The following is a 14,221-nucleotide window of genomic DNA, read 5'->3' as shown; positions in this document are numbered from 1 at the left end:
CACTATATAAAGGGTATTAGGGATACTCTAATCGTTATTATATCTCGTATAAAGGTATAAAAGCTAACCTCTATTTAGCCTAGTAACTATAAATAGGTCTTAATTATTAAGTATATTAATACTAATAATTATATTTTACCTCTGTTTGTTATCTTTAAAGGTACTTAAATTTAGGAGTTATAGATTCCTTAAGATCTCGACCTATATATTATTATTTAAGTTAATCTAAATAGTTAGACTAATTATAATATTATAATAGAATAGATTAGGTACTTTAAATAATATATAGTACCTTAAATAGCTAGTTAGAACTATCTTCTTCTTCTAGATAGCTATATAAGTTATATATTACTATAGTTTATTAAATTCTATACCTCTTATAATATTATCCCTCTTTACTTACTACTATACTTAACCTATATATTATAACCCTTAGACATTAGTATCTTTAGCCTTCTAATATAGTAATATCGCTAACTTATTATAGAAACCACTCTCTTTAGTATAATATAAATTAATAACTACTAGTTCCTTAAAATCTACTCCTAGATATATAAAATAATATAGAAGAATATTACTAATATATAGAGAGGGGCTAGGCTAATACCATTCGACCTAGCAAAGGTTCTAGACCTCTATAAGTCATCTATCACACCATCTAACAAGGGCAATATAGATATACTAGAAAAGAAGGTATCTTTCTATTCTAATAATATATAATATACTAGCCTTATAACAACTATAGATAAGCGTACAATGTTTTATTTAACTACCTTAAAGGAAGAAAGAGGAGAAAGTAAGTATAGGTGCTAAAAGGGGTTCTATTTCCTAATATAAGGGGTACGTATATACTCTAGTTAGGGTCTAGTTAGGCGTTAGGTTAGAGCCTAACCGGGTCCTAAGCACATACCCTACGAACGCCCTACAAATATATATAGGTCTGGTCTAAAACCGGGTATAGCCTGTTATCGATTAGCCTAGGTAGAGCCCGGGCCTGTGATATACCCCCCCTCTTTTTCTGGTCGGATGCTTAGGTAGGTCTGCCTGGTATTACCGTGGTGACAGGTCCTATATATACTAGCAGTCTATATATACGGTCCGGCTTTGTTTAGGTCCTATATAGGTCCTAGTCTTTGTTTTAATATTATATAGGTCCTAGCCTTTGTTCGAGTTTGAAGTAGGGCCTGGTCTTTATTTAGGCCCTATATACGCTCCCCTAGCCCTACTCTCTAAGCGTGTATAAATTCCTCCTCTCCTTCCCTCTAACTCCTTCTTCCTCTCTTTTATAACCTATATATTCCCCCCCTGCCTCTACCTACCTATACTCTGTTTCGCTACCTACTCCTATATTATACCCTAAAAAAATTTTTTTTTTTATTTAGAATATCTACTACTATTAGCTTACTTAGTAATAGTAATAGTAGCTACTATCCTAGTGATAATAAGAATAAAGATTATAGTATAAGTTTTCCCTTTTGTTTTCTTAACTATAGTTATAATATATATATCCTAAGTCCCTACTAACTGCTTAAATTTTAGTATAAGAACTAGAATATTTCCCTTAGTAGGTTTGCTATTAAGGGTAACTCTTTTAATAAGGAGTTTAAACTCTTACCTAAGAAGATATAGTATTATCTTAATTATATTTACTATATTCTAAGCGGTAATAATATTATATATATCCTTAGTCGTAGTATATCCTATATAATATACTATTCTACCTATAATCCTTATATTTAGGACCTATAATTATAGGCAAATAATCTACATTTATATATAGGTATCTATAAGATTATATATTATTATAATAAGGGTATAGCCCTAGAGACTCCCCTCTAGCTAAAGACTATAAACTATAGTATATATAAGGTAGTCCTTATACCTATATTTACCGCCCTAGTATATTCCTTTACTATAATTATAGAGGCTATATAGGCTAACTGTTCCCCTACCTAGCTTGCCTTCTCCCCTACCTAGGCCGCTAACTCCTATCACTATAGTAATAACTATACTATAGTTATACTTCCCTATACCCCCTCCTACTATAGTAATACCCTCTCTATTACCTCTAACCCTACCCCTACCCTATAAGCTACTAGGTAACTTATATACTACGCCATTATATAAAATGATAATATACTACGTTAGATATAATATATAAATAAGAATATATCGACTTTGGTCGAGACTAATACCGCCCTTGTTACCTATATCTTAGGTATACCTTTGCCTATATCCTGGGCCTGCTATACTACCGCCGTATACCCTATACCTATCCCTATTGACTTTAACCACGCCTACGCCCGACGCTCTAGCTCCCCTACTAAGCGCGCGTTATACCTGGTCTATAATCGTAAGGAGCCCGCCCTTACGGCTCCTAAAGATATAGTAGAGGAGGAGGAGGAGGTTAAATACTCGGAGGAAGATAAGGAGTAAGTATATAGCGAGTTATTATTATATATGTTTATTTTATAGTTAGCTTGGTCGGTATATCTATAACGTAGCTACTACCTGTCTGCCCTAGGTTTACCTATATATATAGAAATTTTAGATCATTTGCTTATATATCCCTCTACATTTCCTCTTTATAACTAGCCTATTATTTAGGTATATATCCCCTTATTCCTGTTTAAAGGCGTTAAGTGTATTAGTATTTTCTAAGTTTTCTAGTAGTTCCTAAGTTAGGGTATTATATCCCTTCTATTTTACTAGTATATTACAATGGTTTCCTCTCCCCCTTATATTCCTAGCTATAAGGATTACCTCTACCTTATATTTTTTTTATAGTAATCTATTTTATAAAAGTTCTAATACTAGGCTAGGGTAGATATCTAATATATATTATAAGGGGAGTAGGTTAGATATAGTATACTTAACTAGATTAATATAGAAGGTAGGGTATAGGCCCTAGGGAATATCTAAAGTAATAGTTAATAGTATTAATACTACTATTACCCTATATTTAGCATTAACCTAGTCAAGTTTCTAACTTAGGCGGTTAGTTTTAATATTATATAGGGATAGCTATACTTTATCCCCTACTTTAAACCTTTTAGCTAGACATCAAGATCAATTAGCGTTTTCTTACTAGTACTACTATATATATACAATAGTAGCCTAGGTCTACTCTATACCTTCTTTTAGGTAGTATAGGAAGTTAATAGCCCTCCCCTATAGGGTTAAAGTAGGAGTATCTAAGAGGTTAGCAAACTAGATAGGACTTATATTATAGCTATAGAGGAGGTAACTTATACTTGTTCCGGTTACCGTTAAGTCGTAGTTATTAATTGTAAGCTAGTATACTAGAAGATATTTAGGCTAGTTATACTAGGCGAAGGAAACGATAGTCCGTAGGATAGTCTATACTTCCTAGTTAATACGTTCTATACCTCTGTCTATCTAGGGGTAATAGGCTGTCGATAGTAACTATTTGATCCTAACGATCTTATAGAGAGAAGTCTAGAATTAACTAAGCTAGTCTAAGCTATAATTGGTAATAATCTGTATTAGAAACCTATAGAACCGCTATTATATATCCTAGAACCGAAGCGTATATGCTTCGGCTCCTATTAAGGATATAGCCTCGAGCTAGATATATTTCGATAGTCGATCGGTAATTACTATAAGGTAATAGGGTAAGTTCTTATCTCGTATTAGGAGGTTGACTATAAAGTCGATAGAAATCTGCTTCTAGAAGCGGTTAGCAATAGGTAGGGGTTAGAGGAGTCCTTGTTATAGTTGTTATAATACCTTAGCCCTCTAGTATATATAATAGTTCCTTGTAAACCGCTTCGTATCGGAGGATATAAGGTCCTAATAATAGTCCTATTAAAGTATCTTAAATAACCTATTCCTTCCTAGGTAACCTAATATAGGAGAGTTATAAATATATTAGAGGATAGTAATAGTAAGTAGTTCTTATATAGGGAGCTAAAGTCTCCCCCGAAACTAAAGAGCGCCTTATATACTTAGGGAATAATCTATAATCTAGGTTTATACTGTATTTACCTCCTTAGGGAATTTCTAGGCCCCCTCTTAGATAGCCTAGAGCTAGTATATATAGTGTTTATCCTTAAGGACTCCCTTATCCTAGAGGGCTATAAGTAAACTATCTATAAAAATACTACTCCCTTTAGGTAAGTTAGGTACCTCTAGTAACTCTAAGGTAGTAGAGGTATCTAGCTAGATAGTGGGAAGAAGTTATATAGTACGCTATAAGTCTTTAGAGAAGTCTTATTTATAATAGGATAGGGCGTTAGGATAAGATACCTATAATCTAGGACGGTAGCGGAGCTTGAAGTTAAAGTAAGAGAGTATCTTAGCCTATTAAGCTTATCATTTGCTAATCAGATAGGGCTAGGTAAAATATTTAAGGTTCTTATAGTTAGTTAGGATTTAGAAAGGGGCCGTAATACTACGAAGCTCTACTAATTAAGCCTTTAAGTAGGAGATAATTATAAGTAATTCCTTATTATAGATTATATAATTCCTTTTGGCTAGGGTTAACTTTACGGAATAATAGGCTATAGGGTATAGAACCCTATCTTTTCCCTATTATAAAAGGCATCTACTAAGGGCCGTCCTAGAATAGTCTACCTTAAGAACTATCTCCCTCTTGGGGTCCTATTATACTAAGATTAGCTCTAAGATAAAGGCTATCTTAAGGGCTTCGAAAGCCTCTTACTCCTCCTTTCCCTACCGAAATAGGATATTCTTATAGGTTAACTATATTAGGGGCGTAGTTATCTTAGAGAAGTTAGGGATAAAGTCGCGGTAGAAGTTAGTAAACCCTAAGAAACTCTATATTCCTCGAACTTTCTATAGCGCCTCCTAATTACAGATAGTAGTAAGCTTCTTAACGTTAGGACAGACTTAGGCACTAGCCTTAATAATATAACCAAGGTATTTAACTTCTTTTATAGTAAATATATACTTCTTAAGGTTAAGAGCTAACCTTATTACTTATAATCTCTAGAGAACTTCCCTAACTCGTTTTATATAGTCCTTTCTATTACTTGCTATATATATTAAGATATTATTAAGGTATACTATTATAAAGTCTCTAAGTATTAGGCTAAGGGCATTATTAATATATTACTAGAAAGTTATAGGTATATCTACTAATCTAAAGGGGTAGATTAGCTACTTAAAGAGTCTAAACTAGGTTCGAAATACTATTAAATGCTTATCTCCCTCTATAATCCGGATATAGTAGAAGGCTACCCTAATATCGAGCTTTATAAACTACTAAGCCCTAGTTAAGGAGTAGAGAGTCTCCTTAATTAATAGAAGTAGGTATTAATCCTACTTTATAATCTTATTTAAGGCCTAGTAATCTATATAGAATCTCTATCCCCTATCTATCTTCTTTACTAAAAGGATAGGAATAGCAGCCGAAGAGGAACTCGCCTAAATCTATCCCTTATCTAATAGATTAATAACCTATTTCTAGACCTCTAATAGGTAATCTTATAATATATTATAGAGGGGTCCCTAAGGGAGTTTAGGAATCTTCCTATTAGGACCCTCTTTTAACTTAATATAATAGTTAGTAGCGCTATGGTAAGGAGGTAAACCGCTAGCCTTCTCCTTATTAAAGAGGTTGGTAAAGTTATAAAGCTCCTTTGGTAGAGTTACCTCTAGTTCTAAGTAACTACTCCCCTTTTCTCTTATACCCCCGTCGAGTTTATGCCTTAATTCTAAGATAGTTATTATTTCCTAAATGCTTATAACTAGGAAGGTATTAGAAGTCTTCCTTTTCTATACTTTCTAAACTAAGCCTATAAAAACCGTACCTATAATTTAGGAGATTCTTATCTTTCTAATTTATAAGGAGACTTCCTAGATAAATAGTCCTAGCTATATCCTAATCTCTAGGATACTAGTACTTATATCTAGTTTAACCTCCTAATACTCTATCTATAGAAGGCCTAATATAATATCCTATACTAATCTAGGGACTATATAGAATATAGCCTAACTCTCCTATCTATCGATATCTATTATGATATAGACTATCCAAGTAATCTTCCGGTTAGGATATACCCCTATTATAGTACTAAGGGTATAAGGGGTTAGTAAACTAATTTACTTAAGTCTAAGCTTCTAGTATATCCTTTTATTAATAATATTATAGCTAAAATATCTATTATTTACTTAAGCATTTATAAAGCTAGTAAAGTTAAGGAAGACTAGAATAAGAAAAGGGGGTCTATCTATTCTCCTACTAATCTCTATAAACTTGTTTTCCTAGTAGTTATAGTCTTCTAGCCCCCTTACAAGACTTTGCTCGGGGGCTATTCTTTTCCCTATTCCCTATCTTCCTTATTAGACTAGTCGCTATCCTCTCTTTCTTCCTTAGCCTCTAAGGTATAAATGTCAGCCCTTAGCTAGTTCTACTATAATAGTCTTCTAACGGGGGTATATTTATACTTAGTAATAAAGTAACCCTTCTATCTATACCAGATATATACTCTAGCTACCTATTATACTATACGTACCTTCTAGCTAACCTATTTTACCCTTGGGGCGTCTCCTCTATATCCCTTTAGCTAGTCCTTACTAGGACCCTTCTTCTATAGGTTAATTTATACCGAGTTAATACTAATTATTAATATATCCCTATCTATATCCTTTTCTCTTTATAGCTTAGACGTTACTTATTATCTTTGTATTTACTAGTACCTATTACCTAGGTAGAGAGCCTTAAGGTCTATTACAATTTTATAGTATCTCTCTATTACTATTATATAATTATCTTAGGGAATTCTTTATCTAATAGCTATATACTTAAATCTCGAAGAGAGGTATTACTATAGTTTAATTAGATATATCTTATCATTCTAAAGGAGACTACCTACCTTTAAGAGTTTTACCTTAAACCAGATAATAAAGATAGAGAATAGCTTATTATCTCTCTATTATAAGAACTTAAGCTCTAATAAGGCTACTATCTTCTTATAGGGGTCAGAAAAGACGCTCTTAAGGTATTAGAGAAACTAAGCCGGGTCGTATCTAATCTTTAGGCCTATAGATTCGTAATATACTATAATCTAGGTCTAAACCTATTATATTAGGTTTCCCTAGATAAAAACCTACTAGTTATAGTTAGAACTAATAAAGTCTCTATCTATTATAAGGATATATTTTATTATACTCTTCTAAGCTATAAAAAGTTCCTTCTTACTATTAAAAGGTTTACTAGTTAGGAGGTGCTTCCTTTAAGGCCGCTATCTCTCCGGGGATATCCTAACTAAGTTAGGGGTTAGTATAGGCTAAGTCTAAGACGCCTAGAGGGAGTTAATTATAGTGTTCTACTATACTACCACTACCTAAAGGGAGTAGATAAGTTCCTATAACTCTACTAAGCTTAAAGGCATATAAGTCTAGTGTTCCGCTATAACTATATCATTAATCGTTCGCTTAGGAAGGCTACTATTAACTAAAGGTAGTTAAAATATAATATACTAGCCTTATAGTAACTATAGATAAGCGTATAATGTTTTATTTAACTACCTTAAGGGAAGAAAGAGGAGAAAGTAAGTATAGGTACTAAAAGGGGTTCCATTTCCTAATATAGGGGGTACGTATATACTCTGGTTAGGGTCTGGTTAGGCGTTAGGTTAGAGCCTAACCGGGTCCTAAGCGTGTGCCCTACGAATACCCTACGAACGTATATAGGTCCGGTCCGAAACCGGGTATAGCCTGTTATCGATTAGCCTGGGTAGAGCCTGGGCCTATAATATAGTAAGGAGATACTCTTTTAGTTTAATAGCCTTATAGAAGAACTATCTAGAGTTTATAATAGCCTATTAAAGAAGGTAATTACCTATCTAAAATAGGACTTTCTAACCTTATAAGTAAATAACGTCATACTAAATATTCTAAACTAGGAGCTTATTAAGAGGAAGACTAATAGTTAGAAAAAGAGTACTAAGAAGTACTTTAGTAAGGTATGTATACTTACTATTATAGCTATCTAGGAAAAGATAGATAAGAGAGCTACAAAGAAGGAGGAAGAACAGTAGCAAAAGGTATGGCGTGTGGTATTACGGGGGAAGGTAGGCTTTGTAAAGCTGGTATAGAAGGAGATACCTGTAGATTACTCTGTATTTGACTGACTCTGGGAGTGTTGGCTTGCGAATAGCTTCAATTGACTGTGTCCTTGTTGGTGTTGTGAGCTGTATATTACCCCTGAATTTGGTGGAGATTTGGTGGCCGAATTTGGTATGTGGCCGACATGGGTATGATTGACGTTATTGTCCTTGAAGATTGCACAGGCGGGGCGGCAACAATGACGGCTGTCAGGGGACCTTGCTGCGGGAAGCCAGTTGTCTGGCTGGGTGTGGTGGGCTGGGCCGAGGGGATGGTGGGGTCGTTTACACAGTAGTTAACTACACTAGCGCGTGCAGTACGGAGCGCGCAGTCACTTAGTTACTCTGTAATCCGTAGTTATTCCGCATAACTAATTCCACTCGCCCAGCGTTGTGTAAACAATCGATGCACTCGGTGGACAACGAATGGCAGCCGTGAGCTGATGGTCCGGCTTGCCTAAGAAGCCGGGCCACTCCGCACATTCGGCTTGAAAATGGGCTGCAACCTCTCAGAACCAACCCAAGAGGCCCCTAACGAAAGCTGATCAAACAGCTGTTGCGGTCTCTTTTCTGCGGAAGTCGTTATTTATACCTACCCCGAGTTGTGCGCAGTATTGGTGTCTCATAGACGGAGTGGCTAATCCTATTGTACCCGCTGTTCTGTAATTACTTGGCACCATCGACCAGTCACAGCGGCCCAAAACGGGAATCAGGGTTTTGGCTGGACATTCACGCCTCTTGGAATTCTCCAAATCCCCAAAGTCGGCCTCGACGCAATGCCACCATCCTCATTGACTCTGGGGCCTGCTGGAGAAAAACACGCTGCATCCTACCAGCCTGCCAGTACAGCACAGAGTTTAATTTTGCCATCTCAGAAATCATCATCCCGGAAGCAGCGGTCCGCCGGGGTAGTGACAACGAGCACCACCGCTGCAGGCAAAACCACCGCCCGCATCACGACCACAGCAACCGCTTGTCCAGCAGCCGCGGCCGGGAATGCAACGCTCCGATCCCGCCACTCCCCACGACTGCGCGACCAAAATGCCACGTCGGTACTGCGGACTGTGAAGCCAGGAACCGAGACCGCCACATCCCTCCCGTCGACCGAGGCCAGGATGCCATCGTATGAGCGGCCATCTGTCGCCGGACATCGGCAGCCGACGGTTGGGCGTGCCGTAAACAAACCGCCCCTGACTCCGAAGATTGCCGCGCGAACACCGGCCCCTCAACACCAAGCCCCGATGCTTGCAACAACACCGCTGACTCGACGTTCTGCTGACTCGACCCTGAGCGTTAACGTTAACGGCAGCCGCGACCGAGACGAATTAGCTTCTCCGGTTCCAGCCTTCCTTAGCAACAACGTCACCCCGCGGTCCGGCTCAAGGCAGAGCCGCATCGACAGTGCTAACAGCACCCCGAATGGCACGCCCAACCCTGATCGTCAAGATCCGTTAGAGACGCGGTCAAGCTTGGCCAATGCCGGCACAGATGACGTGCAGAGGAGGCCAGTGGTGACGTTGAGCTCTCCTTCCGATGCCGGAAGCGGGACCCGACAAGATCGAGACTCCAAGTTCTTTTATGCGTCTGATGCTCAGAAGCTGGCATCGCAGCTGACAGCTACGAGACCAGCTGCTCTTCAGCAGGCAAAACCCGCAACATTCTTCTACGCGAATGGGAATACCCTATTGGAGCAGGAGAACGGCTCTCCCAGACCGTTCTCCCCGCCATTGGCATCGCCCTCCCTCCAGGACACCCTGGAGAGCAAATTTGTCTACGCCAATGGAAGCCCCGGGTTGCAGCCGCCGGCAAAGATTGGGCCGTCGACACGAAAATCCTCCGGCTCGGTTGTTTCTACGGCGTCCAAGGCACCGACAAGCAAGCTATCAAACGCTCCGAGAGCTCTATCGCCTGTAAAATCGCCTCAGCAGGCTGCACCCAGGAACGTCAACTCTGCCACCATCACACCCCGATCCCCCGTCACTCCAGCCGGCCCTCAGGTTATCACTCAGCTAAACCAAGGGAAAGTGGACATCGAAGCTCCTTGCCGACCAAGGTCGCAAATCTACATAAAAGGCTCCACTACCATCGAGCCGCCTGTCACCGCAAAACGCCTGTCGGCTCAGGGCTCTCTTCCGTCTCTCCCGTCCTCAGGAAACACCTCACCCTTACTCTCCCCACAACCAGGGTTGGCCCCCCCAAATCCGGTGAACGCTGGATTCGCGTCCATATCTCAGGCTGCCGAAGACCTGGCCGGGCCAGACGAGGACCAGACCCAGCCCCCGAATAGTCTGACGAAGACGTCCCAAGAAGCGCAGGTGACAGAGCTGGTCGCCAATGCGCGGCGAGAGCGCAAGGTGCAGGACCTGGAGATCACAAATGCTAGCCTAGAGGCGATCAATCGCACGCTCGAGAGGCAGCTCAGAAAACAGACAGCGGAGCTGCGCCGCTACCAGCGGCTCTCCAGGTCCGGGCTTTTAAACTTGGGTTCTATGGGTAGCCGGATACCCTCGGATTCAGCCGCTGAGGGAGGCAGTCTAGGAAGGACCGGTATGGACTCGGACGATTTGAGCGATGAACAAAGCGAGATCGAAGCTGAGAAGGCTGAACTGGAAGAACTCGAACGGCTGGGCGATGAGGATGAATCGTCGAGCTCAGAGGTCTCAGAGGAGGCCAGTCCTAATGCAATCGAGCTACGCCGCGAGAAGCGACGAAGAGACGAGCGGCGTCTCGAGCTGGATCTCTCCAAACACCGGCAGCTGCTTGTTGACAGCGAGAAGATCAATCAAAGTCTCAAACGGTGCCTTGGATGGACCGAGGAGCTGATCAAAGAGGGCAAGCGTGCGCTTGCGTACCAAGTCCGGGCCAGCGATGTCGAGCTAGGCGGAAGAGTGCTGGCTCCGGAGGAGGTAGAAAGACGAGAGCGTGGTGATGATGGGGCCGAAGATAACACGCTGGATGAGGATGCCATTTATGCGATAGACGCGTTGGGCGGCGGCTCTCTTGCTGATGCTGATACCTTGGCCACGTGGAGTACCAAAGAACCGCAAGACAGAGATAGCGGGATTGAACTGCCCGCAGATGGCGGGTAGAGGAGACGGAAGAATGCCGGCGCGGCCGACAGGTGGGTGCTGGCCACTCGAGCGCGCGATGCCATACACTCACCACTCACGGGATTTACTTGCTTCGACTATCCGCCCTTTTATTCTTTAACATTTCAGTCCGGGGCAGGCGTTGGGGGAGGCGGGAATGGGATGGGCTCTGCTTCTTTGAACTTGGATTGCGCAATACGCACAGAGGAACAGGCGCAAACTGTGGAAAGAACGATTTCAAGCTTTGCCTACGTTGACATACTCTACTTCTTGTCTAGCACCATTTTACCTGTACCAAAGGGCCGACTATATCCTCCTGTCCCTTTTTAGGACAAGAGCCCGCCTGCTTGAACAGCGTTTTCCTTTGTCATTTCCTATTGTACCAATAGATACCCAGGCAAAAGAATTGGGCCTCGCGCGCGCAGCACAACAGTCTACTAGCAGAGGAAACTTTGTCTTTGGCTGGAAGATGAGATTACATCTTATAGTCTATTCGAGCCTCATGTTTCCAAACACTTCACGACGCCTCCGATGCCATGTTACGCTGTATAGGGCACAATATGTTTTCCTATATGGAAAGAATTGGCTATGAACCGCTTCCATGAACTGTAAGATAGCTATCACGATTGGGAACATGCTTCCTGACACCCGAACTTGTCCCTGTGATATGAAGGCGAGACGATTCTGCATTATTCGGTTGAGAGGATAGTTTGTTGCTAATGGCGAACCAAAGATTGGCGATTAGATTTACCTGGCACGCTCGAATGTCATGACCCAGGATCAGGCTACAGAATCAAAAGAACGAGACTCTAACTCTTATTAAGAGAGGTATATGTAGGAAACCAAAGCATAGGAGGCCGCTGAGACAGCGCAATCTATCTGGCTGCGCCTTCTGAATCATCCAAACCGAGACCAAAGTTCCTACCAAGATTCCGAGTCAGGAACGCGCTGCTCGTCAGTACTTAATACAACGTTACATGTCACGCGTCTCTTATGAAGACCCCTTGGGGACATTGGGCGCGTCGTTGGCCGCGGCGGCGGCGGCATCATCCCAGGCCTTGCTGCCTGGTCTGTCGCCCTTCTCCTTCTTTTCATCCTTCTTGTCTTTGCCCTTCTTTCTCGACTCCTTCTCTTTCTTCATGGCGGCCTCGGCGACCAGCTGCTCGAACGCCATGTAATCACCCTCTTCTTCGGGGCTTCGCTTGGCCTGTGCTCGTTCATTTATGTCAGTTCTTCCGCTGCTAATGAGGAAGAGCCAAGGGCGAAACAGGGACCAAGGGGGGGATCTTACGTTTGAGCATATCTGACCGACCAGGATGAGGGCCTCGGCGCGCTCTAGCCTCTTGGATAGGGGTACCTTCTTGTCATTGAGGATGGAATCGCACACGTCGCGCAGCACGCTCTGGATTTCAAACTTGCTCCCGCGCCAGGCTGCCGTCAAGATCTTGCCCGTGACGCGGCGCTCGTACTCGGACTTCTTCTCATCGGTCCAGTCCTCGCCGCCCTGCTGCTCGAGGCGCGCCATTTCTTCCATGGTCTGTTGCGCGTCGATGGCACTGCTGATGGTGTTCCAAGTGTCCTTGACAAGTGTGCCCTTGTCTTTCATGCGGCTGAAAAAGCCACCCATGCCAAAGAACTTTTGGCTGCGGATCAGCGCGGTCCCTTTGCTGACGTAGATGGCGCCGATGGCGTGCAGAATGTCGATACCGAAAGACTCCATCTTGAGCTCCTCGACCTCAAGCCGCGTCTTCTCTTGGAAGGCTAACGTCACATCTTTACCCTTGTCTGTCTCGGTCCAGACAGAGATGCGCTCGAGCAGTTTCTGCGCGAGTGTGTCAACCCGTTCCTGACGGATCCTTGCACGCTCCTTCTCATAGGCTGCTAGTTGCTCCCTTTGCTCCTTGGTAAGGCCCGATTTGTGTTTCTTGTCTTTGCGCTTCCCCTCGTGCGCCGACATGGAATCCGAATTCGACGCTTCGTCGGATGGACGATCCATCAGGGCCGGGCGGATGGGGATCTGGGTGCGGCTACCAGCCTGCGGCGTTGTTGACCCGGACCCGGGACCGGGGGAGGGAGACTTTGTGTATGGGGGCGAGGGCGCTGCTTGACCAGAAACCTTCTCGTCCTCAACCACCACCGCAGGGACGGGTTTCTTTTCGGTTGATGACCTAGCGGGGCCGGCGCCGCCGTCACCAGTCTTCATGCTCTCCTTCAGCGCCTCTTCCGTACCGGGAAACTCCCCATCCTTGGACGACTCGGCAGCCACAGCCACTTCCTCCTCCTCGGCGCCGGCCATAGTGATGTCCATGGTGGCAGTCAGGTCTTTCATAAGACTAATTTCGCCGATCCAGTCTTTGAACGCTTCGCCACCAAAGATGCTCGTGAAGAACTCGGCCGGGTCGACGAAGCCTTCGGAAGGGCGTGCCGACTCCTTGCCATACTTGTCGTAGGCCTTGCGCAGGTTCTCGTCGGACAGCACTTGGTAGGCCTCGCCGATCTCTTGGAATTTTTCGTGGGCGGTGGGGTCATTTGGGTTCTTGTCTAAGCGAGATCGTAGGTCAGCTTCCGGTGGTGAGGAGGACGAAGGGGACGCGAGCACTCACCGGGATGGTGGATGATGGCGAGCTTTCTGTAAGCCTTTTTTATTTCGAGCTCGGTGGCTGTCGGCTTGACGCCGAGAATGTCGTAGTACGTCGTATCAACCACCATGGCGACGGGAGTGGCTCTGCCTGATATGTGATGCGATGCGCCTAAGGTGTCGTCGGTTCAGTGCTCGAGTTTCGACTGCCTGCCACGAGAACAAAGCGGTATTCAGTGAAGTAAGGAGGTGCAATTGTGTCGCGCTGCGGAAGGAAGTTGACGTTTGCTTGGCGCGAGAGCTACGGCGGGCCTAATGCGTGTTTCGAAGCAGGACCACGCTCGTTGTATGTTTAGGCGAATATCATCGCAACTGGCCGACTTGGTGAGTGGATGCAAGAGACAGGCAGTGCCCAAGCCAAAATTACGTACATTGGCCTGGCAAGGCGGCAAACTCCGGGC

At 43.0% G+C, this 14,221-nt stretch overlaps 2 protein-coding genes across 2 annotated transcripts; one reads left to right on the top strand and one right to left on the bottom strand.

Annotated features, from left to right (window-relative positions):
* Nucleotides 1-8,869: 8,869 nt before the first annotated feature.
* P884DRAFT_267802 (uncharacterized protein) lies at nt 8,870-11,182 on the top strand (the record flags this gene model as incomplete). The annotated part of the gene is made up of 1 exon (XM_069442145.1): nt 8,870-11,182. The coding sequence occupies one exon, from the start codon at nt 8,870-8,872 to the stop codon at nt 11,180-11,182; it is 2,313 nt and encodes a 770-aa protein (XP_069299557.1).
* An 840-nt stretch (nt 11,183-12,022) lies between these two features.
* On the bottom strand, nt 12,023-13,983 carry P884DRAFT_104934 (X-domain of DnaJ-containing-domain-containing protein). The gene is made up of 2 exons (XM_069437042.1): nt 13,786-13,983; nt 12,023-13,723 (listed from the first exon to the last, which is right to left on the bottom strand). The coding sequence occupies exons 1-2, from the start codon at nt 13,889-13,891 to the stop codon at nt 12,174-12,176; spliced, it is 1,656 nt and encodes a 551-aa protein (XP_069299556.1). The 5' UTR covers nt 13,892-13,983; the 3' UTR covers nt 12,023-12,173.
* Between the last annotated feature and the right edge of the window lie 238 nt (nt 13,984-14,221).

Source organism: Thermothelomyces heterothallicus, assembly GCF_042370625.1.
Source record: "Thermothelomyces heterothallicus CBS 202.75 unplaced genomic scaffold P884_scaffold_5, whole genome shotgun sequence".
Lineage (NCBI taxonomy): Eukaryota > Fungi > Ascomycota > Sordariomycetes > Sordariales > Chaetomiaceae > Thermothelomyces > Thermothelomyces heterothallicus.
Note: the sequence above shows the minus strand (reverse complement) of the source record. Positions and strands in the feature narration are given on the sequence as shown.

Coding starts and splice junctions, on each gene's coding strand:
- P884DRAFT_104934 (XM_069437042.1), bottom strand. CDS start 13,891: ATGGTGGTTGATACGACGTACTACGACATTCTCGGCGTCAAGCCGACA. Junction 13,724..13,785: donor CGCCATCATCCACCATCCCG/GTGAGTGCTCGC, acceptor GATCTCGCTTAG/ACAAGAACCCAAATGACCCC.